The 23,591-nt window shown below is 69.5% G+C and overlaps 1 protein-coding gene across 8 annotated transcripts in view; it reads left to right on the top strand.

The window, feature by feature from the left end:
- Positions 1–23,591, top strand: part of CBFA2T3 (CBFA2/RUNX1 partner transcriptional co-repressor 3) — a 31,186-nt gene that overhangs the window by 273 nt on the left and 7,322 nt on the right. For 2 of the 8 annotated variants that reach the window (XM_064519814.1, XM_064519813.1), the window contains exons 2-6: positions 19,505–19,648; positions 20,859–20,936; positions 21,765–22,006; positions 22,471–22,560; positions 23,403–23,584. In XM_064519814.1, the coding sequence (XP_064375884.1) occupies positions 19,505–19,648; positions 20,859–20,936; positions 21,765–22,006; positions 22,471–22,560; positions 23,403–23,584 (736 nt within the window). Of the gene's footprint in view, positions 1–7,540; positions 7,666–7,715; positions 7,852–15,674; positions 15,888–15,956; positions 15,991–19,504; positions 19,649–20,858; positions 20,937–21,152; positions 21,254–21,764; positions 22,007–22,470; positions 22,561–23,402; positions 23,585–23,591 lie in introns of those variants that run through there. The other 6 variants (XM_064519820.1, XM_064519819.1, XM_064519815.1 and 3 more) reach the window with 6 other exon arrangements.

Raw genomic sequence — 23,591 nt, 5'->3', positions numbered from 1 at the left:
GTTGCCCGAGGGCGGGCGCCGGCGGCCGGCGGGGAGGGTGGGGGGCGGCCGGGGGGCACCTTGGGCACCCGCTCTGCAACCAGCCTCCCCGCGATGAGCAATGAGCCGCATTTACGTTGCACGCACGGGGCTTAAACCCTCCGCTTGCTCGGTGCTTTCTTTCATTATCGGGTCAGCGCTCACGTGCGGCTCGGCAGCACGTGTTCCCACGCTCGGCATCGGCCGGATCCCACGCGCGGCGGCTGGTGCTGCCGGGGCGAATTGGACCCGCTGGCTCTCCCAGCAGTTTGTGCAGGGGGACCGGCCCCCCAGCCTCGTGACCCATGGGCCAGCTCGGGTGCTCGGCGGCAGCGGCTCCGGGGATGCGAGGATGCAGGGATGCCGGAGCCGTGCCGGGCGCGGGGAGGAAGGCACTCTTCCGGCAGAGTCACCGCCGTCGTCTGCCCCAGCATCCCGCACAGGGGGTTTGCACTCGGGGAGGGTCTGGGCTCTTGCAAGCAGCTCCGGACCACGGCCCTGGCTCCGTCCCTGCTCCGTAATAGCATGTGCCGTGCAACGCCGTCACCCGCAGCAGCATTCACCGCGTCCTGAGTGAGGGGCACCCACGGGGGACGCGCGGCGGGCGGCTGCTCCGCGGCGCCGGTGACCGGAAGGACGCAGCGAGGGGAGCTGTGCAGATTGCTGCGGGCTCGCGGCGATGCCGGTTAGGCGCTTGGCAGGAGAAATGTTTATTTTGTTGGCCGAATGAATATCTCTGCAAACTTCCTGATTTGCTTGCGGCCGGCGAGGCAGCGATAGGGCTGGTGAGGCCGTTGCCGGCCCCTCGCTCCGGCTCCGGCACTGTGAGCTGTTATCTCGGATGCGCAGCGGGCAGGGAAGAGGTGGAGAAAGGGAAATGAAATACAACAGAGGTGGCACATTTTTTGCCCTTGATAACAAGCCCCGCTTTTAGCCTGGGAACTTGGAAACGATGCAGGTGGCCGGGGACGGCCGCAACGTCCCCCGCTGCCCCGGCGCATCTGGACTTTGCAATGAACAGCAAACGTGTCCGCGGGGCGGCTGGGGGTCCCCGTGGCACCCCAAGCAGGGCCAGCGCCGGGGCCTTCGGGCCGCCCGGTTTTCCCGCACACGGTGCCGTGCCGGGGGCTCGGATCCTGCGGGCTGCTCTCCCCCGGCCGGTGTCACCGTCCCTGGTGAGCCGCGTGCCAGGCTGTGCTGCGCCGGCTCCTGCTAATTCATATCGATCCTTGCAGGGACGCGAGGTGCTGGAAGTGCAATGCAAGCTAATTAAATTCCCATCGCTAACGAGCCCTGCGCAGGTGGGGACGGCCGGCAGCAGCCCGCTGCCTGCGGTTTGGCAGAGCAGAGGGTCGAGCGTCAAGCCTGGCAGTGCCCTGAGCCTCCGCGCGGTGCCCGTCCCCCCCGGCCCTTTAGCCGCGTCCCCGTGCACCCCAAAGCCCCGGCTCCGGGATGGGAGAGCTCATGGCAGCCCCCACTTGGAAATCTGGATTGTTTCCAGACTTTCCGTGGCAGAGGAAACTGGGAAGCTTGGTCTGTAGCAACTCAGGAACCTGCAGGCGCGAAGCCCCCCGGGAACCGCGACGTGGCCCCAGGTCTCCCAGGGTTTGAGCCGAGCTGGTGGCTTTCTGGAGGTTGCGGAGCGAGGCGGGACGAGGTGATAAGCACCAGGGTCCGGTTTCCCTTTGGATGCCACAAAGCGGGAATGAATCTGTTGGCCAGGAAAACACGATTTTTTTTTTCTAATGTTCAGGAAAGTTGCACAAAAGCCACAGAGCCCCGAGCTGCTGCAACGGAGGGAGGCAGCGGAGATCGGCAGCTGGCCCTCGACACGGTCAAGCGGCCGGGACCGGGATGCTCCCAGACCAGGCTGCTCCAGGACCGGGCTGCTCCAGGGCCGGCGGCTCAGGCGCCAGGGCCGAGGTCCCGGGAGCCCCCGCGGGCGGGCGAGGAGGGAAGCCAGGCACAAACGAGCCCCTTTCTTAAGAAACGCTGGCGAGAGGCGCTTCCTGCGCAGCAGATGTCCCGGCGGCGGATGCAGCTGCAGCGGGCGATAGCTGGCGCGGGCGAGCTGTCTTCGCCGGCCGCTGGCTCCCGCCCAGCCCTTATCTCCGCCGCGCATTCCCCGCCGGCCGCGGGAGCGGGGAAGGGAGCGCCGGCCGGTGTGAGCGAAACGCAGGGGGAAGAGGGTGCCGGGGCTGCAGCGCGGCTCCCGGGATTAGCTCCGGGCAGGATTTAGACACTGAGATTGCCACGGCCGTGGGTGCAAAGTGCCGGGTGGGAAATGCCGCGTGTCCTGATTGCGGGAGCTCCCCGGAGCCGGCGGAGGGGCTGCCGCAGGAGGGCCGGCGCCACGGGGGGTGGCACCCCCGGCGATGCACCAGCCGGACGCCGGGGCCCCTCGGAGGGGCGCGAGCAGGTCCCCGTGCAGAAAGGGCTGCCTGCCCTGGCGCGGGTGCTGCGTGGCCGTGCCATGCTGGGCGCACGGCGCAGGTGAGGTGCCGGCTGGCGCTGGGCTCCCCGGCGGGCACCGGGGCTGCACCCACGTGCGGGTAGAGATCGAGAAACCCAGACGGGGAGACAAACTCGCTCGGGGTCACACAGGAAACCTGCGGCACGCCGGGGGCTGAGCACCGGCACGGCTCAGCGCCTTCCCCTCCGGAGCGCCCTCCCGGCCCCGGGCTGTGCCGCGTGCCGGCGGGGGGATGAGTCACCAGCGCGGCGAGGGGGAAGGTGCGATACACGAGCACCGCGGGCTTTTTGGAAAGCCGCACGCTCGCGAAGGGAGAACGCGGCCTGCAGAGCAAGCAGCTCTCCGGTGCACGCTCGGGAGCGGCCGGGCCGAGCGGAGCGGCCCCCGGGGAAGCGCAGCGTGGCGCAGGGGCGAGCACGGCGCCGAGCCCCGACAGCCCCTGCCGTGCCCCAGAGGCCCCTCCGCCAGGAGCCCGTGTGCCGGGGGAGCCCCAGCAGCTCCCCGGCAGCTCCCCAGGCTGCCCCGCTGCGGGGCAGCGATGCACCTGCAGCGGGGGCCAGCTCCCCTCCTGGGGGGGTCCCAGCCCCGAGACGCCCGGCACCTGCGAGCAGCGGTGACGTGTTACGGTACCGACGTCGTGCAGCGGGGCCGAGCACCTGGAGGTGCCGTGCAGGCGGCAGCGCCGGTGCGGGAGAGGATGCTCGGCGGCGGCACAGGGCTGGGGGAGATGCTGGCTTCTTAAAACAAAGGGAGAGCGAATTGACATAACATGTGCACTTAATCCCCGCGCCGGGCCGCCGCGCGCCGAGCCATCCATCACGTGCCGGCACGGCTGACACAAAGTCGTTGCAGAAGTTTCCACCGAATCTGCCCTCGGCGGCTGCCCCCGCGCTGCCGGAGGGGCCCGATCCTGCCCCTGCTCCGGGCCACGGCTCAGCCGGCTCCGCGCCCAGCTCCAGATTTGCTGGGGGAAGGATTGCCGGGCCCCGCGCTGGGACAGATCCAGGCAGCGTATCGGCCGCTCGCAGGCGCTTATCTCCCGGCCCTGCTGCCCGCTCTAATCTGCTTCCTGCCACAGCGAAGCGCAGATGCGGGAATGCTGAGCGGGAGATCGCACCCGCCGCCCGCAGCTCCCCGGGTGCCCGTCCTCCACCCCGCGCTGGGGCAAGGTGGGGGCATCATACCCAGCCTCGTTATACCCAGCCTCGTTATACCCAGGCTCATTATGCCCAGGCTCGTTATAGCAGGCATGAGCAGGAGCGCAAGGACGGGATGCCCCCGGGCTCTGCCCGCGCGGGGCGGCGAGGCCACGAGCCCACCGTCGCGGCGCAGCGCTGGCAGCAGACGCAAGCAGGGCTGGCGAGGGAGCGGCGGGGGGCGAAGGGGTTAACCCCGGGGAAGTTTGCTCCCTCTCGGCAATGATTTAAACCAGACAGAAAGGTTCTGTCATCCATCACACTAACAGCCAGATCATTGTGTTTTAAAGTGTCTGTAATTGCAGCAATACAGAGACCGGGAGGAAGATAAAGGCCGGGAAGATGCAAATGCGGGAGGGAAGCGGCAGCCCCCGGGAGGGGCAGCCAGGCCCGGGGGTCCTCCCGGCTGTGGGCAGCGCTGGGGGGCCGGGGGGTGCAGCCAAGGCCCGGGAGCTGCCGAAGAGACCTGGGCTTCGGCAGGAGCCGTTCCTGCAACCGGGCAGGGGAACCGCGGGGCGATGGGGAACCGCAGGGCAATGGGGAACCGCGGGGCGACGGGGAACCGCAGGGCAATGGGGAACCGCGGGGCGACGGAGCCCCTCTCGCCCCCGGGGCTGGGAGCTGCAGGCAGGCCGCCCTGGCTGGAGGCAGGGGAGGCTGTGGGAGCCACTGCTGACATTGGCGGGGGAAAATCACCTCTAATTTTTATTGCAAACAAACAAACACAGGGACCAGCACGGCCAGGAAATGGCCCAAAGCCGGCAGCTTTTGAGCGCTATCTTCTTTACTCAAGATATTACCGCTATCTTGCAGCAGCCTGGCTAGCAGCTCCCTCGTTATCCCCGGCTTAGTGCTAAGCGGCACCTCTCATTCCCCCATCTCCCCGGGAGCGCGGCTGGGATCGCCGGACACGCGCGGAGGTGTGCCTGGCACGGCTGCGGTGCCCGGGCTCCGGACCGGCGGCCGAGCGCGCAGGCGGCGCGGTATTAACATGCAGGCGAGGGCCGCCGAATAAAGCGAGCTAACACAAATGTTTATTTTCACAGTCGTGAATTATGACTTCAATAGACCAAAATTACAAGCTGCGCTCGCTGAATGGAAACGAAGCAGACCCCGCCACCCAAACGCAGCCCGGGGGGGACGCGGCGCCCGCTCCGCCGCCGCCCCGTGCAGGAGCCCCGGCGGCCGAGCCCGCGGCGCCGGCTCCCCAGCATCCTCCGCCTGCACCCAAAATGAACCAGCAGCTGGAAAGCTGTGTCCCCGAGAAAGGACGTCCCCGAGAGCCGTCACGGGGGCATCGGCAGGCGGCGGTGGGACGGGGCAGGGCCGCGCGCAGCCATGCACAGGGGTGGCCGCACAGGGAGCAGCGAGTGTGCAGTGGCTGTGCAACAGCCGTGCAGCGCCTGTGCTGCACCGATGCCGTGGCCATGCAGCGGCCGTGCAGTGTTGTGCTGTAGGTTTGCAGCGGCCGCGCACTGCCCACGCAGCGGGTGTGCGTTGGTTGTGCAGTGGCCACGCGACGGTCATGCAGTGCCAGGGCAGCGGCCGGGCAGTGGTTGTGTAGTTGGTGTGCAATGGTTGCACACTGCCCACACGGTGGTTGTGCAGTGGCCATGCGACGGTCATGCGATGCCTGGAGAGCGGCTGTGCCGTGGTTGTGCAGCGGCTGTGCTGTGGTAGTGTAGCGGCTGTGCCGTGGTAGTGCCTGTGTAGTGGCCACGCACCGGTTGTGCAGTGCGCGTGCAGCAGCCGTGCAGCAGCCGTGCAGCAGCCGTGCAGCAGCCGTGCAGCGCGGTGACGCTGCCGCAGCTGCCCAGCAGCCCCGGCCCCGAGCCTGGGTGCAGCCCGGGGAGGAGCGGGAGGATGACTAACACCGCACAGGCAGCGAAGGCTCCTCGCAGCAACTTGCAGAGGGGAGGCAGCTGCCAAGCACAGTAATTACGCAAAGAGGCAGGGCTTCGGCTCGCAGGGAAATTAGCAGGGTTTGCGTTACCCAGAGCACAAACAAGCAACAACATTGTAGTAGGATTTGCATGGAGGAGGGAAGTTTTTAACGCCCCCCCGGCTGCACGGGACGGCCCAGCTGCGACGGAAGGGCACGGGGGACCCAGCGTGGGCAGAGACTTCCCCAAGCATTTGCTCTGCAAACGCACCCACCGCTTCCACCCACTTCTCTAGAAGTAGGGCCCTGGCGGTGCTCTCCGCCGGCATTCCCGCGGCGCCGGCGCCGGCGCCGGAGCCGGGCGGCTGCCCCGGGGAGCCCGGCCAGGGCGGAGCAGAAGGGGCTGGCGTGGGGGGCCGCCCTGGGGGCCCGGCCCGGCCTGGCGTGGGGACCTCGGGCTGCCAAGGGGGGCTGCGCCCGCGGGGCCTGCCCTGCGCAAATGTGACCCCACGCGTGGCTGCTCCCGCTGCAGCCTCGGCCCCTCTGGGAGGACGGGGGAGGCAGGAAGGAAGCGAAGCAAAGCAGCCCCCACCCCCTTGCAGACACCCCCACGCCGCTCCAGCCCTTGCAAGCCCCAACCCGGCCCCTTGCAACTACCCACATCCCGACCAGCCCTGGCCCCAACCCACTGCAAACCCCTCCCAGCCCCTCGCAGCCCCCCAGCCGCGTGCAGCTACCCCCCCCACCCCCATGCAGCCCCTCGAAATACTTGCAACCCCCCAGTCCTCTGCAGCCCCCAGCCCCTTGCAAAGCCCAAACCCTTTGCAAACTTCAGCCCAGACCCTCTGCAGCCCCCAGACCCCTGCAGCCCCCAACCCCCCCGCAGCCCTGGGTCCTACACAGCCCCCAACTGCCTGCAGCCCCTCAGTCACATGCAGCCCCCCAACCTTCTGCACCCCATGCACCCCCAGTACCCTGCAGCCCCTTAGCCCCACGCAGCCGCCCTGCAGCTGCCTGGGCCTGAGCAGTGCCCAACCCCCCTTCAGCACCCCGGCCCCCCCTGCACGCCTGTCCCCGCAGACCTGAGACCCCCCGCAGCCGCGCGGCTCCGTGCACCCCCAACCCCCCTGCACCCCCGGCCCTACGCAGCCCCCAGACCCTGTGCATGCCCTGGAGCCCCCGCGCCCCCCCATTCCTGCGCCCCGGCCCTATGCAGCCCCCCAGACCCCGTGCATGCCCCGGAGCCCCCGCACCCCCGGCGCTATGCAACTCCCCACGCCCCGTGCATGCCCCGGAGCCCCCCCCGCACCCCCAGTCCTGCACCCCCGGCCCTATGCAGCCCCCCAGACCCCGTGCATGTCCCGGAGCCCCCCCCGCACCCCCAGTCCTGCACCCCCGTCCCTATGCAGGCCCCCACGCCCCGTGCATGCCCCGGAGCCCCCGCACCCCCGGCGCTATGCAGCCCCCCACGCCCCGTGCATGCCCCGGAGCCCCCGCACCCCCGGCCTTGTGCAGCCCCCCACGCCCCGTGCATGCCCCGCAGCCGCCCGGCCCCGCGCCCCCCCGCCCCGCGGCCCCCGGCCCCGCTCCGGCGGCGGCGGCGGCGGCAGGGCGCCCCCTGCCGGGCGCGGCGGCGGCGCCGTCTAAGGCAGCGGCGCGGGCGGGCCGCGCTCACTCCGGGGCGGGCGGGCGGCGCGGCGGCAGCGGGCGGGCGGCGCGGCCGGGCCCGGCAGCGGCACCGCCACCGGCAGCGGCCCCGAGCGCAGCGCGGCCCCGGGGCGCCCCATGGCCGCGGCGCGGCGCCGCCAGCGCCGGGGGATGCGAGGCGCCGAGCGCCGCCGGGCAGCGCGCAGGAGGTGAACCGAGCGCCCGCGGATCTACCGGCTGCCTCGTCCGCCGCCCTCCCCTTCCCCTCGGGCCCCCGCCCCGGGGGAGCGCCCGACCCCCGCGCTGGCGGCTCCCGGCGGCGGGCCGGGGCCGGGGGCAGCCGCCGCCGCCGCGGGGCCGCGCTCCGCCCGCGCCGGCCTTAGCGGGGCCGGGCCGCCGCCGGGGGCCGCCTCGGGATTTACCTCGCGGCCCCGCCGCACCTCAGGACGGTGAGTGCCGTCCGCCCACGGAGGGACCGGGGGGGTCCGGGGGGGAGGCGCCCGGCGGCCGCGGGATGCTGCGGGAGGCTCCCGGGGGCGGCTCCCGGCTCCGTGCGCCGCGCCCCGGGGCGCCCGGCGGAGCGGAGCGGAGCGGGGCGGGCGGCGGCTGCGGCGCGGACAGGCGGGCGGCTGCGGGTCCGTGTCCCCCCCCGGGAAAGCGGGGCGCCCCGGGAACGCTGCCCGGCGGTGCCGGTCCGAAAGCCGCGCTCGCCCCCGCGGCAGCGCGTCGGCCGGGGGCTGCGGCTCCCCGGCGGGGGGAAGCGGGAGATGCTCGGGGGCTTCCCGGGCGCCGCGGCAGCGCTGCGAGCCGGCTCGATGCGCCGGGGGACCGCGCTCCGTCGGGGACGCGGCTGCCCGGACGTGCGGGCGCACGGGCCCGGCGAGGGGAGGCCGGGCCGGGCCGGCCCGGAGCGCGGGGACCCGGTACCTCCGGCCGGGCGGAACGGGCGGCGGAGCCGGGGAAGGGCTGCGGGACTCGGGTCCCCTTTTCTGCCGCGGTGGCGGGGAGTCAGCGCGTCGCCGAGGGCTTCACGCCGGTGCTGCCTTCCTTCGGCCGGGCATCGCCGGCTGCGGGTTCCCGAGAGCGGCGGCGGGGCTCGCCGGTGCCCCCGCAGCACCCCAGCCCCGCGGTTCCCCCCCCGCCGGCTGGCAGCAGGCGTTCGCCTCCGTGCGCGGCTGGCTGCGAAAGCTGCGAGCCGTCTGCTCCTCGGAGGCATGAAAACCCACCGGCTCCAAATCGGGCTCTGGGAGCAGCCGCTTTACAGATTTAGCTCTGCTCGGTGGCGAGGAGGTGCTAATCTTCTCAGGAGAGTTTCTGAGTCACAGGGAGGAAACCTGGTGCTGGTTCGTGAAGTTACAGCCGTGCTAACGTTATAATTCTGTGTTTGTGTGGTGTATTTACGTGTGAGCAGCGCGGGTCCGTGCTGCAGCCGCGCTCCGCGTCCTCACGTACGCCCGGGGACGGTTTTATTGGATGCGGGTCTGGAAGTGCAGCCTGGCAGAGGAGGCACCGGCTCGCTGCCTCCGCGCTGCCGTGCTGCTCATCCCAACAGCCGCTGCTCAGCGCGCGGGTCTGCCTGGCCGTGCCTCTCCAGCGCTGCTGCCCTGCCGAACTGCACGAGGAGGCTGTCGCCTGAAGCACCGTCTGCTCCGTCATCCCGTCCCGTCGGTGCCCGGCCGCGGTGCCCACGCCGGCGGCATCCTCCCGGCGGGCAGGGCAGGCACGGTGCTGCGTGGTGCAAGCCGCTCCGGCCCTGGCGCCCGCAGCACGCGCCCTCGGTCTGCCACGCTGGCGGTGCCGACATCCCGAGGGATTCGCTAAGGGGATGCTGCCGGCGTAGACTCGGAGCGGCGGCGGAGCGTGGCGTGGTCGCCTCGGCGGGCAGCCGCGTGCGTCCCCGCGTGCGCGGTTTCTCCCGGCGCGCGGGCGAGCCCGGCTCCACGTGGGGTCTTGCAGCGTCGCCCGGCACCGTCCTCCCGCTGCTGGATTTTGGGTTCGGATCCTGCGGACCGCGCGTTTGGCTAAACGCACCTTGGTTGGATTTTGCCTTTCCGCTGCGAAAACTTTGCAACTTTCCTGCGATTTCACAGAGCTGCGGCTGCTGCTGGCTTTCATTTTGTTTTCTTAATTTGAGGTCACGTGTTGTTGGCAGTGTCTTTGAATCTAAGCGACGGTCTCGTCTCTGGCTTCGAAGGAGCTCTGAGCTCTTCCCTCTGTTGTATTCTCTCTGTTCGGGAACAAAGAGCGATTTCTGCCTTTAATTAAAAGGAATATTAATTCTGTGGTCCTTTGTTGATCGACTTGGAGACGCTCTGCAAGCATCATCCGCTGAGCGCCGCGGCGAGGCGAGCTCTGCTCCAGGCGCTGGCAGCAGCGGTCGGAGCACCGAGATGCTGGGGAATCATCCCAAAAACACGCAGCGAAGCCAGAGCGGCGGTCGGGGAGGATGCTGACCCCCGCGCCGGTCCCCGGTGGGGTAGCGCCAGGGCTGGGCTGCCACCCGCGGCGGGGGCTTGCTTCTCCGGCTGCACGAGGCAGGTCCTTGTGCCCGGCGCTTCCATGAAAAGGGAAGTTCAAATTTGGCTTTTGCGGTGGTTGGGGAAAGCCCCCGCGAAGGAGAACGGAGATGAACTTGGCTGTGCAGAGGGTTTTTTCTCTGCCTGCTGCCTCTTGTCGGGCCCCGCTGGTTTCTGGGCTGGCAGGTAAGGTTTTACCAACAACGGCCAGATGTTGCGTGTTTTGTTTTAAAAACCCTGCAGCTGCAGGTGTTGGTGTGTAGGGAGAAGAAGCGAAGGGTGCAGGCGGGTCGCTCGCGTGCCGGGTGCCGGACGGGGCCGGGTGCCGGTTATGGGCACGACGCGCGGGGGGAGCAAGGCCTCGGCTGGTGCCGGAGTCGCCTGTGAGATTGGAAATGTCCCGGGTGTGAGACGAGGCCTGAAGCGGGGTGGGAAAGTACCACGGAGCTGCAGTGCCGGGAAAGCCATGCCGGCACCGTGGGCTTGGGGAGCAGCGCAGACCGCCCGGCCGGTGCCTGTTGCTGCGGCACGTGGTGGGCGGCCGGGCTGGGGGATGCAGCCACCACCGCAGCCTCCCTCCTGCAGACCCGGCTGCTCAGCGGGAGCCCCCCGGCACGGCCCGATGCATGCGGCCGTCCTGCCTCGCTCGGCACCGCCGCAGCCCCGGGGAGAGGCGCTGGCGGCTGTGCGAGGTCGCCGGTCTCGCGGCATCTGTCTCCAGCTCCCGAACCGCGTTCGCTTGTGCACGTGGGGAAACCCTGGGCAGCATCCCGGGGTCGGCGGCGTGTGCAAAGCGGGGTGTCGGCTCCGGTGGTCGCATCCAGCCTCCTGGACCACCCGTGCGGGTCACGGCGATGCAACGCTCTCCTCCATTGCTGGCGGCGGCAGCTCTGCCTCGCTGTGCTACGGGGCTGCGGCGGCTCCGGTGCCCCCGAGCACCGCGCGACCCCCCGGGATGGCAGGAACCTGCAAATGCTGGTTATCAGGCTGCACCAGGGAGGCTGATGGCCCCTTAGGGAGCTGGGCAGGGACTAGAGGGCTGCTCGCCCCCGGGATGGGAACCGGCCAGGCTCTGGGGTGAGATGGGGGGGAACGATCCCGTGGAGCGAGAGCCGGACTCGGGGTGCTGCCGTCTCTGAGGGCTGCCGGGGCTTTGGGGTGATGGGGGCCTGATCCAGCAAGCGGGAAGGAGCAGGGGGGACTCGAGGTCCCTGCCAGCTTGGTTTTCCGTGTTTCCTGGCGCTGGTTTTGTGCTGCGGTGTGGGAAAAGGGACGCTCGGCGAGCGGGGAGGCGGAAAGCTCCGCCGCCTTCGCCCCGTGGGTGTGGAGTGCCTGGGAACGAAACCCGTGCGGACGCGGGAGTTTACCCCGGGCTCGCTCTGCCTCTCCCCCCTCGCCGACCTCAGTGCCGAGAGGGTGTAAAAGGCTCCCGCTGGGATCCAGCGGTGGAGAGGAGCTGCGGCAAGGTTTCTGGGGGAATTCCTGGGTGATGGGGCCCCGCTGCCGGGGAGCGGCAGGAACGTCCCGGGGGGAGCCCGGTGACGGCGCGGGTGCCCTGCAGGCTCGGTGCCCGCCGCGGTCACTTCCCGGGGGCCGGCACCAGGCAGGGGGTTCTGGCCGGTTTCTTGCGTCCGGGTGCCACCGAGGGATCCCGTGCCAGGCCGGCAACGCTCCCGCGGGTGCTGGAGCTGCGGGGACAGGTCTGGCCCGAGGAGCTCGCGAGGTGCCGGCAGCCTGGCCCTGCACCTCGGGCGGCCCCGGCAGCATTGCTGTCCCCGGTCGCTGCCTCCTCCCTTGGGGGCTCGCGGGCTGGTGCAGCCCGGGCGCCTCTCCCAGCCCGGCGCCACGTGTTTCGGTGCACGGGGCCCTTTCCCGCGGTGCCTCCTGGTTCCCCTTGCGCGGCGGGGCCCGGCTGTGCCGGGGCGGTGAGTGCCGTCTCGCCTCGCCGCGGCTGCGTGATGCCCCGTGCGGGCGGCCGCGGCTCCCGGGGGTCCCCGCCGGGTCCGGCTCCGGGTCCAGCCCGGCCATTCCCGCAGCGCGGCACCGGGTGCATCCCCGCCGGCCGAGCCTGGGGAAGCGAGCCAGGCTCTGGAGGCCCGACTTCTGCTTTCCGCGCTGGGGCCGTGAGATGGGGGAGGCGGTGATTATTTGCTCCCCCGGGTTGGAGTGAAGGGAGGATCCCGAAGCTGGTGCCCATCCTGGGGCGTTTGTGCTGGGATGAGACCGGGCTGGTTTTACAGGGGAGGAAGGACGCCCGTGTGTCCCGGGCGCTGCGGGCTCGGGGGCTGAGCTGGCTCTGGTGCAGTTGCCCGTTTCGAGGTTTATTTTTAGCACTCCCGAAGCTTGCTGTCCGCCTCCCTCCCGATGCGCTCAGCCTCCCGAGGGGCAGCCCCACCTCGGCGAGCCCACAGCTTCCCGTCGGAAGATGCTGACCAGTGTTTCCAGAAAGCATCCAAGGGATTTCCTGTTTATTTTGCAAAATTCTTATTAATACTTTTTCCCGCACCACTTGATTAAATCGCACATGGGTGAAATCGCCTCGAAACGGAGCATATGGCTGCAGAAAGGCAGAGGGGCGGTAATCCAGCCGCCCCGGCTGCTGGGAGGCACTGCCTGGGCTCGGCTCTCCGCCGCAGCCATCGGCATCCCGGTATCCGCAGGGCAAGATCGGGCCTGGGAGCCTCCAGGGAGCCGGCAGCGCCTCGGCGTTCCCATGCCGCAGGGCCTCCCGCAGGGCTCCCATCCGGCACGGCACAGGGGGGGCGTTTTCCCAGCCCTCTTGCCGGCACCCCGAGCATCACCCCTGCTCCCGCTTTGGATCTGTCCGGGTTTTGAGGCTCTGTGTCCCGTTGCTCCCCTCCCCGTGGCCGCCTGTGCCTTTGCTGGGCTGGGGAGCCGGGGCGAGCCGTTCCCGGGCGGCTCCGTGCCCGGATCCGCTCCGAGGCGGCTGGATCCCGCTGGCTCCCGCGCTCCGCTGCTGCATCCCAGGGCTGAGCCCGAGACAGTCTCACAGGCAAGGCTGCAACATGCAAAATGTTCGACTTGTAAAATATGTAGCGTGAGAAAATAGCCTTTTCTGTTCTTCTCCTTGCTGCCGCTGCTCCCCCTGCCCCATCTGCTCGCTTGGAAAGCTTCCCGCAGCCGGGAGGCGGGGGGGGGTGGTGAGGGGCTGCAAGCCCAGCCCGGCGGCCGGCACGCGGGGTCAGCGAGCGTCGCGGCGCTGCCTTAGCCCCCGCCGTTGCCCCTCCACGTGGTGCTGGAGGCGAGAGAGGGTCCCCGCGGTGCTCTTACATCAGGGATGCGTTTGGTCCTCGTGGAAACGTGCCTTGGGGCCCGCAGGGCGCTTTGCTCCTTGGTGCCCTTCCCGCGTAGCTCAGCCGCCCGCCTCGGGGCAGGGAGACGGGCCGGAGCCCCGCGGGACCTCCTGGGGACGCGGTGGCCAGGGGCGATGCCCGGCACGGGGCCGAGGCCGGCCGGCCGCGAAGGGAGCCGGCGTCCCGGAGCTGGCTACGAGCCACTGTTTTCACCAGCCACCTTAATCCATCATTATCTGGGCATATTTCGGATCCTTGCCAAGAGCAAGGTGGGAAGGGGGGGATTGTAAGCATGCTTTCCCTATTCCCATGCCATCCTTTTTGCTGCCTGTGTGTAATTAACAGAGTAATTAAAAACAGGATGAGTTAATTGGTATTCATTTATGTGGCAGATGTTTTTAATTGAGATACGAAACAATTTACCTGTTTACATAAACAATAGCAAATGAAGGCTTGTAAAACAGAGAGGGTTTTTTTTTTTCTTTCTTCCCCCTTGAAGAAAATGGGGATAATCTCGCGCTCCGCTGCACTGGCTCCGGGTGACCCCGCGGTGGCAGGGGGGCCGGCGGGGCCGAAGGCTGGCTCGCAGCCGATGCGAGGGGCTGCGCGGGTGCGGCGTGCCGGGGTGAGCATCCCTCCCGGCAGGCAGGGACCAGGGCACTGGCAGGACCCGCTGTGCCGGGTCGCCCTCCCGGAGGGATGCCGGGGGCACCAGGCACCGAAGCGGCAGCAGAGCCTGGCCGTCGCGCTCTCCCGGCACCGCGCGAGCACAGCTGGATCCCGTCTCCCTCGCAGCATCTGCTGTCTGCGGCGAAGGGCTCCCTGTTCGCAGAGTGCCTCTGAGCGCCGCTCAGGGTCTGGAGCCAGCAAAAGCCGGGTTTCATTTATATCTTGTGCCAGGGTTTAATTAATCTGATTTCCTTTTAAAAGGCTTCATTTGTGCTGACTAGCGCCGGGGCTTGCATCCCCCCCCGCCTCCGCCGCGCTCCCCCAAACGTGCTGCTCCAGAGGAGCCGTCACGGAGGAGAAAACGACGCCAGTGCCGTCTGCTCGGGGCCCCGTGCCACGGGAACCGGCCCTCCCCGGGGCCTGCCGGGGCTCGCGCTCGCCCGACGGCGCGCTTGCTCCGTGCACGACCGCTGCCCGCTCCCGCGAGCCTGCTGCGGGGGCCGGGGCGAAGCGACGCGGGCGCCGGGCACTCGGGCTCCCCGGCCCCTCTCGCGGGCCGCCGGTGCTGAGCGCTGCCCTAACGCCGTCCAGATGGAGCGGCTCCGTCCCTCGCGATCTTATCGGGGAGTTGTTCTTGGCCCCCGTGGCCGCGGCAGCTGAGCGGCAGGAATGCTCGCCTTTGTGTCGGAGGCAGCCTGGCTTGGGGAGACGTCGCCTCCAGCATCTGGATTTCATTTGTGGCCATTTGGAGAGCATGAAAGATGCTGTTCTTTTAATTCCCTCTTAACCCCTTCCTCGCTCCGCCAGCCCTGCCCGGCCCGGGAGGGGAGGCTCGCGGCGGTCGCCGGGCTCGTCCCGCGGCGCCAGCCTGTCCCCCCCGGCCGCAGAGGGTGCGGAGGGCAGGGGCCCTGCGTGCGGGGGGCTCGTACCTGCGGGCTGGGGCAGAGCCTGCGGCAGCGGGACGGGCCAGCCGGGGCCGTGGGAAAAGGCGGGCGCTGCGCTGGGCTGTGCTGGCTGGCAGTGCCCTCGGGCTGGGGGGGCTGGGGGCTGGGCTGCCGGTGCACGTGGCTGCGCCGTGGCAGGCACGGCGGCATGCGTGGCTGCGTGGTGGCATGCGTGGCTGCGTGGTGGCATGCGCTGCGGCCTGCGGGCATCCGGGGCTGCACGTTGGCGTGCACGGCTGTGTGATGGCGTGCATTGCGCCCTGCCAGCGTCTAGTGCTGCACACCAGCGCGTGCAGCTGTGCAGTGGTGTCCAGGGCTGCGCATCTGCATGCACATCTGCATGCACAGCTGCATGGTGCCATGCATCGCTGCCCGCTGGCATCCAGAGCTGCATGCCTGCATGCACAGCTGCATGGTGCCATGCATTGCTGCCTAGTGGCATCCGGGGCTGCGTACTAGCATGCGTGGCTGCATGGTGCCATGCGTTGCTGCCCGCCGGCATCTGGGGCTGCACACCGGGGTGCACGCAGCTGGGCGGACACCCGCGACCCATCTGCAGTGGGAGGGAGGGCAGCGGGCTCGCGGGACCCCCTTGGGGCTCTCCCACAGCTTTTCCCATGGAAGAGCCAAGGGCAGGCACAGGGCAGTGGTCTGGGGGGTGCCAGCCCCGGCGGAGGGGCAAAGCACGAACCCGGCTGGGCGCCCGGCCGGGGTCACCCCTCGCCACGGCCCGGCCAGGGTGCCGAGGGTTAAACGCGCCGGTGTGACCAATGGAGGGCTCCGGGTCACGCGGGGGTGTGCGGGATTCGGCATCCGATTCCCACCGGGAAGCAGGCGGGGGAGGGTCTGCTCCGACCAGCGAAAGAGAAAATACTAATCCTTTTATTTTTATATTATTACTTATTCATCTGGGCTGCACAGGCCTAATGGAAACCAGATGTAGGAAAACAGACACAGCCCCGAGCGGCTGGGACAAATTACCCAAAGAGGAGGGAAAAAAAAAAAATTCCAGCGGAGTTTGAGTCATGTCAGGGAATTATTGCCACATTGGCGAGCGCTGCCGGGAGGGAGGCGGGAGCGGGCTGCGCCGCCGGGCGCCGCGCTGCCGGGAGGGCGTCCCGTGGGCATCCCGCGTGGAGCAGGGGCACCGGCGGGCGCCCTAAAGCCCTGCGGATGCGATACCAGCGGCTTCGCGAGGCCGAAGGACTAAGGCCGGATTTCCAGGGCAGTGAGTACTGGTACCTCGCTGGCGGCTGGCCTCGGATGCGGCTGGAGCCCCGTGCCGTTTTGCTTTGGGCGTTTCTCTGCCTTGATGCTGAGAAATCCTTCAGGTGTGGGGGCCGTTTCTTGTTCCCGTGCTGCAGTGTTTGGATTATAAATGCATCGGGGAAAATTTATTACTTAAAAAAAAGAAAAAAGAAAAAAGAAAAAAAAGCAAAAACACACCCAAACCCAGTTTCCCCTGGTGTTTGTTCAGCTTCGTGGAAACTTTCCTCTCGATGTGAAGCTGTGGAAAAGCCGTGCCGGTGCCAGGAGGAGCGTATCCGTGTTTTCCCCCTGCGCGGCGGTGCGGGCGCGTGTGCGGAGTTGGGCCTGCGGGGAAGGAAGGGGGACGGGGACGGTGCGGATGGGGGAGAACGTGTTGCCTTGCCTGCCCGGGAGGGACGAGTGGCGGTGCCGAGCGGCGGTGCCGCGGTGGGCTGCCGGTGCCGTATCCTGCCCCTGGCCGGTGCCGCCTTCTCCTGGACCAGCCCTGCAGCTCCCTGCCCCGGGAGGTGTTTGCACGCGCGAAGGATGCCCGGGGTTGGTGCTGGGATGCCTTGGCGGAGCAGGGCCAGGACGGGGCCACTGCTGGCTGCTTTGCCGTCAGTGGCTGGGTTTTGGCTGTGCCTTGCCCAGCGTCATCCCCATCCCCATAGTGGGACGCTCCGTCTCCTTGTAACACGCAGGCGGAGGTGTCCGCTGCTCCGGGGCCGAGAGCTGCATCCCTGATCCCCAATGAGATCGAGGTGCGTCGGCCACGATGGCAGTGAACCGCGGAGCTGGCCAGGAGCAGAGCGGGCTCCTGATGCCGCCAGCACCTCACCTTCGGTAGCCTGGGGACGGTGCGGGCAAACAGGGCCGGGAGCCGGCGAGGAGACAGCTCCGACGCCGGATAAGCCCTGGGGGCCGCTGGCCGGGGGGCCGGCTCGCGGGCGGCAGCAGGGCGCTCGGCTGCGGCCGGTTCCCTGATCGATTCTGCAGCCCCGTTGCCACGAGGAGGGAGGCTGTGACTTCTCGAGGTGGGAGGGAAGCGCTGTAAAGTTATCCCGAGGCTGCTGCGAAACCCATCAGCTCCGGCGCGGCGTCTCGTCCCCGCGCAGCTCGGCACGGCGCTCCCCAGCCCTCGCCACCTCCCCGGGCAGCGCCGAGCCGGGCCCGCAGTCCTCGCCCAGAGCCGGGTGTAGAAGCTGGTCTTTGCTGCCAGCCCAGGGAAGGCACCGGGGCTGCTCCGTGAAGGTGCCCTGGGACCAGGCTGGGGGCATTCGGGCCTCTCGGCTCCCCGGTGCTGCAGGGCCGGGGCTGCTCCCCGTGCTGGCAGGGTGCACAAGTGCTGGCAGCAGCCCCCGGCCGGGAGCACCATGGGGGTGCTGGTCCAGCCCGGATGGGAGACAGGATGCTGTGGCCAGGGCACGATGTCCTGGGAGTGACGTGATCCAGCTGGGACAGGAGACAGGGGATGCTGTGACCAGGGGTGATGTCCCGAGGGTGACGTGGTCCAGCTGCGATGGGATGCAGGGGATGCTGTGACCAGGGGTGATGTCCCGAGGGTGACGTGGTCCAGCTGCGATGGGACGCAGGGAATGCTGCGGCTGGGGTGACATGTCCGTGGGCAGCGTGGTCCAGCCGGCTTGGGAGACGGGGGATGCTGCGTCCCAGGGCGCAACGTCTGGGCACCTCTGGCCTCTCCGGCACACCTGGGCCATCGTCTTCCAGCAAGCCTTCCCCTGTCCTGTCCCCAGGGAAGGCCTTTCCCAGAGAGAGGCAGTTCCATAAAAAGTAGAATGAAAAATAGGTGTTTCTACATGTCCTGTTTATTTTGGTAGACCCTGAAAGCAAAACGTTGTTTTACGGGGATGGGTGGTGTTTATTTTTTGGGGTTTTCCTGTGGATGGAGTGGGAGAAGGGAACGGAGAAAGGAAAGCTGGAAAATGGCCCAGTTGCAAGCCCAGGCATTTGCAGGATTGCGAGAGACACCGGGTGGCTGGTACCTGGTGCGGGCAGTGGGGGATGCTCCTGCTGCGCCCCGAGCGTCGGAGCCGGGCGCATGCTGCAGGACCGTGGGTCCTGCGCAAGGCTGCCAGGAGCGGGACGGCACGGCCCCGTCGCGGCAGGATCGGGCGCCGTCCACTCCCCAGACCCTGCATCCGTCCCATCCTGGCTCTGCGGCACCGGCGAAGCTCATCGGGCAGCGCGCGGGGTGGATTGCCCTTTCGCGGCATTCCTGCAGCGAGCACCGGGATGCCGGCGAGGTGCCACGGCGGGCGATGCCGCGGTGGTGCCGAGCCCAGCTTGGAGCCAGCCACGCTCCCGCTTCTCTGATGCAGCTCTGGCTGCAGCGCGAAGCCTGATAGCATCTCACCCCGGCTAGGACGCCGGTTTTATTTAGCCCGGGCGCTTTGCTCTCGCCGGGTTCAATTAATCTCGCAGCAGTTGCCGTGGATTAAGCGTGCATATTAGATTAGTGTTCATCAACGGCACCCGGCGGGGAGGGGGCCCGGGCTCAGCAGGGACCCCAGCCGGGGATGCCGGGCGGCGGGGCAGCTCTGGCCGCTTCCTTCTTTGGCTCGGCCGGGGCGGCGGGCTGGGGCCGGCGGGCGCTGACGGACCGCCACAGCTGCCCCCGCACTTGCGGCCACCCGTCACGGCGCGGCTCCGCGGCAGCTCGGTGGCCCTGGTCCCGCTTGCCGGCGGGGCTGGCGCGGTGCCGGCGGCCCCGGTTCGTGGCCAGCTGGCCGGGGGCTCCCGCGGGGATCGCTCGGGCGGGCGCCAGGGGCTTTGCCGTGCCCCGGGCAGCCCTGGCGCTTTCGGGAGCAAGAGGCAGTTCCAGTAGCCCCGCGTTGCACGCTGCCTGGTGCGGAGGATGACAAGGCCATGGGGTCCCGGGGCTGCGGGCGGACGCACGGGGTCAGATAGCATGGTCTGGGCGCGCAGTGCCACGTCCCCGGGGCAGGACAGGCCAGCGCTGTCCGCGCAAGGCAGAGGCTCTGGGAGCGCGGCTTGGGAGCAGCGCCGCAGCCAAGACAGCCCTCTGCAAGCAGGGCACCAGCGCGCGTCTGCACGGGGGGTGGGCACCGTCTCCACCGTTTTGCACCCGTGTGGGAGGCTGGGCACCGTCTGCTGTCACATGCACGGGCGGCCGGGTGCCATCTCCACCGTCGTGCATCTGTGCAGGAGGTTGGGCACCTTCCCCCGGTGCACGTGCATAGGTGGCCGGGCACCATCTCCACCATCGTGCAATGGCACAGGAGGTCGAGCACCGTCTCCACCACCATGTACCCATGTGGGAGGCTGGGCACCTTCCCCCGGTGCACGTGCCTGGGTGGCCGGGCACCGTCTCCACCATTGCGCGTTGGTGCAGGAGGTTGAGCACCGTCTCTGCTGGCCCCGAGCTCTGCCTGGGACAAGGGTCGCTCCTGTCCTGCCCAGAGCCTCGCCCAGGGGCACGCGGGCTCCCAGCTCGAGAAGTGCCCGCAGCTCCCCGCGGCTCCCCTCTGCCCGATTCGGGGTGGCGCGGCAGGCACGGCCCGTTGCAGGCGGCGCGGCGGGCGGGCGCCGCTCACCTCCCGTGCCTTCTCCCCGCAGATAACGCGGAGACGCGGGCCGCCACCATGCCGGACTCCCCGGCCGACGTGAAGACGCAGGCCAGGTCGACGCCGCCCAGCATGCCACCGCCGCCGGCCGTCACGCAGGGTGCCACGCGCCACCCCTCCTTCACGCCGAGCACCAGTGAGTACCGGGGAGCCGGCGGGATGGGGACGGGGACGGGGCGCCGGACAGGGCGGCCGCCCAACTGCCCCGGGGACCCGCTGCGTCCCCGGAGCCCCGCGAGGTGCTGGCCGCGCCGCGGGGCAGCGTTCGCTGCCCTCGCGCTGGAGAAGGGCTTTGCACCACGTGCCGCGAGCGCCGGGCTGGGCAGAGCGAGCGTTGCAGCACCCCGGGGGTGGACGCTGTCCTGCTCTGCTGCCGTGCAATGGGGAAACTGAGGCACGGAGCAGCGCGCGGCTCCGCAGGGCCAGCTGGCACCTGCGGCGGGGGGCTGGAAACGCCCATCGGGTCGGAGCTGGCCCCGTCAGGGTCCCCGGCACGGGGGCATCTGCCTGCTGGTCCATGGTGATGGTGTGGTGGCAGGGCCCTCCCGGCTCTGCACCGGCCGCCGTGCTGCGGTGCAGGGCTGGCAGGAGCACTCGGCGGGGACCCGAGGTCCCAGTCCCCAGCCACCCTCATGGTGCAGCAAGCCCACCAGCGCCATCGGGTCGGCGGGCCCCGTTTTTGGAGAGGCCCTCGGTGCGCGGCCGCGGCTCGTTGCATGCGCTAGGAGTTGGACGGTGCCACTGTTGCACCCTGCGGCCGGGCGAGGGTGAGGATGGTGCGGGCAGGCAGGATCCCGCTCCCGCGGCCAGGTGCTGCACGGGGCTGGTTCCCGTGCGCCGCAGCCGCTCACACCCCGGGAAGCTGCGGCTCCGCACGTGCGCAGGGGTTTTGCTCGTCACCAGGCATAGCTGCTTCTCGCTTATAAACCCCGGCGGGGGAAAATCTGGCTCCGTAAGGCCAGCCAAAGCGGCAGCCCTCGGCTGCGCCCCTCCGGCGAGGCCGGCCGGCCACTTCGCCCCACTGCCGCCACCGAGCCAGATGTTCTCTAATTAGAAATCGGATTGTGCTCGTCTGCGATCTGATGGGTTTTGCCTTTTAATCCAAGCCGGGCAGCAGATGTGGCTCCAGGCCGGGCGCTGGGCAGAGCGAGACGCTGCTTCGGTTGCTCTCGGCCCGGGGCGATATTCGTGGAGCGCCCGGGCTCGAGCCGGCGAGCAGGGACCGCCGGGGCCCCGCCGAGCCCCGCGCGGCTGCGGCGGTGGGGTGCATCCCAGCCGTGTGCCCGGCGCCGCGCAGCACTGCCCGCTCTGCTCTCTCATCGCAGCGTGTTTTATTTTGCTTGCAGATCGAGACGCCGGACCGCCGACGTTTCTGCCTCGCGGCCGTTTTCATGGTTGCTTGAAATGGTCGATGGTCTGTCTTTGTAAGTAAAATGCAGCACACGCTCTCATGAGAGACCCGAGGCGCAGGCAGCGCCGGGGAGCCACGCTCGCTCCCGGCACGCCGCTCGGCAGGTCGCGGGACGCGAGCCCCGGCCCCGGCCCGGCCGGGGGACATGTGCGCGGTCTAACTTAGTAACGCACCTGTCGCGGGAATAAAAGCAGTTGTGGCCACGGGGTTATTTTTGGCACCTCTTTAGCGGGCGGCTGATACTGCCCGGGCAGAGCGCGAGCGGGAGCCCCAGGAGCCGGCAAAGGCAGGCAGGGCCGGCGGCGCGCGGGCGGCGCGGCACCGCGCAAGGTTAGTGCCGTGCCGGACGGGCCGGGGGCCGCGCCGGGCCCCCCGCGAGCACTGTGCATCGCCGGAGCGGGCGTGCGGGGCGGCGCGGAGCGGGCGCCTTTGCACCGGGGTCCCGCAGGTGCAGCGTGCCCCGCTGCGGGCGCCGTTCCCGCGGGTGCAGCAAGCGGTGCCGCAGCGGCAGTGGGCCGGCACGTCCCCGTCCCCTCCGGTTCCCCGGCACAGGGGGGCTCCCGTCCTGCCCGGTCGGGCACCGGGGCCGGCTGCACCGCGTTGCTGCAACACGGGCTGGGTGCCGTGGAGGGGGGCTCGCAGCGCAGCCCCGGGGGTGCTGAGCAGCTCCCCGGGTGCAGGATGGAGCCCCTCCACCAAGGAGGGCTCGGCCCCTCACCGCGTTGGGTCATGTCTCCACGGGGACGGCACGGGGCTCCCCGCAGCCGCTCTTGGGGACGCCGGCTGGGATGCTCTGCCGCGCCGTGCCCGCTCCGAGCGCTCCCGCCGTCTCTCCCCGCAGTGATGAACGGCAGCAGCCACTCGCCGACGGCCATCAATGGGGCTCCGTCCACCCCCAACGGCTTCAGCAACGGGCCGGCCACCTCCTCCAGCGCCTCCCTCTCCAACCACCAGCTGCCGCCGGCCTGCGGCGCCCGCCAGCTCAGCAAGCTCAAGCGCTTCCTCACCACGCTGCAGCAGTTCGGCAACGACATCTCGCCCGAGATCGGGGAGCGGGTGCGCACGCTGGTGCTGGGGCTCGTGGTACGTCCCCCCCGCCGCCGCCGGCCCGGGAAGCCCCGCTCCCGCCTGGGGGGCTGGACCTGGGAGAGGGTCCTGCCGGTGCTGAGCCGGCCCCCGCTCTGGCGCTGGTTTTCGGCAGCCCCCAGGCTCTGCTCAGCGCCCGGGTGGGAGGCGGATGGAGCAGATGCCACCAGTGGGTCCCTGCACTGGCACCGCTGCAAAGCCCCGGGGGGTTTCCTGCATTTCCAATGCAGCGTTGCATTTTGTGCAAAGTGTTGCAGAAAGGGGTTCCCCCCCGCGGGCACAGCTGGGGGCTTGGGGTGTTTGTTGCTAGATGAGGAAGGTCTCGGCACCGAGGGCTGCACCGGGCTGGGGATCCCTGCCATGCACACGTGCCCTTTGGCGTGGCGGATGAGCGCAAAGGGGGGGCACGGGGGGCACAGGGGGTGCAGGACGCTAGCACTGAGCCCGGGCTCCCCTCGCAGAACTCCACGCTCACCATCGAGGAGTTTCACGCCAAGCTGCAGGAGGCCACCAACTTCCCGCTGCGGCCCTTCGTCATCCCCTTCCTCAAGGTGGGTCCCGTCCCCGTCCCCCAGCGTGCGCGGCGCCCGCCCACCCGCACATGTCCAGTCGCATGAGGCCGCGGCGCCGGTGGAGCCGCTTGCAATAAAGCCGGGGGCTAGGCCCATCTGGGAACCATTTGCGAGTCGTTAAAAAGCCCCTTTTTTATTTTCCCTCTATTTTCGCGCTGACTCTGCACCGTCACCCGTAGGGATGCGCCGAGCGCTCGTGCTCCTGGCAGCGCCCGCGCCGGCAGCACGTGTCCAGGCCCGGCGTCGCCTGCCCTTCCTTAGCGGAGGGGTAACAAAACCTGTCCCCCCCATCCCATCCCACCGCGGCATCTCCCATCTTGCCGTGCCCAGCCGTGGACTCCAGCGTGCAAACCCGGCCCCGCTGCCGCCCGGGCGAGCGCGCGGCATTCCCGCGCCGGGGGGGCCACCGCTGCACCCCCGCCCGCGCCGCCGGCCTTCCGGGCACCCCGCTCCCAGCTGTTTCCACCTAAGGCTCCAGATGCTTCTCATCACTGTCGCCGCAGCAGCCGGGCTCCGCGTGGTTCCCAGGCTCGGGGGCTTTTTGCCGTTCCCCCAGGCGGGACGGGGGGGGCTGCCCGGCGCGCCGCAGCGTGCATCTCCGGCTCGTGCGCTAACACGTCCGACAGATGGGGGTTTGGCTGCGGGTCAGCTGCCTAAATAGAAAAGCAGAGCTGGCAGCGGGAGCGCCGGCACAGGAATGCGTTTCTGCTGCTGAACTGCCGCGCGCGCTCGCCGGGGCCGCGGCGCCGCGTGGCTGGGGCTGCACGGAGCCGCACGGCGCGGCACGGCGCGGCGCGGGCTGGACTCTGGCTCTCTCGCAGGCCAACCTGCCGCTGCTGCAGCGCGAGCTGCTGCACTGCGCCCGCTTGGCCAAGCAGACGCCGGCGCAGTACCTGGCGCAGCACGAGCAGCTGCTGCTCGACGCCAACGCCTCCTCGCCCATCGACTCCTCCGAGCTGCTCCTGGAGGTCGCCGAGAGCGGCAAGAGGAGGACGCCAGACAGGTGAGGG

The sequence above is a fragment of the Dromaius novaehollandiae genome, chromosome 13 (assembly GCF_036370855.1).
Source record: "Dromaius novaehollandiae isolate bDroNov1 chromosome 13, bDroNov1.hap1, whole genome shotgun sequence".
Lineage (NCBI taxonomy): Eukaryota > Metazoa > Chordata > Aves > Casuariiformes > Dromaiidae > Dromaius > Dromaius novaehollandiae.
The sequence above is the reverse complement of the archived record's forward strand: the minus strand, read 5'-3'. Positions and strand labels throughout refer to the sequence as shown.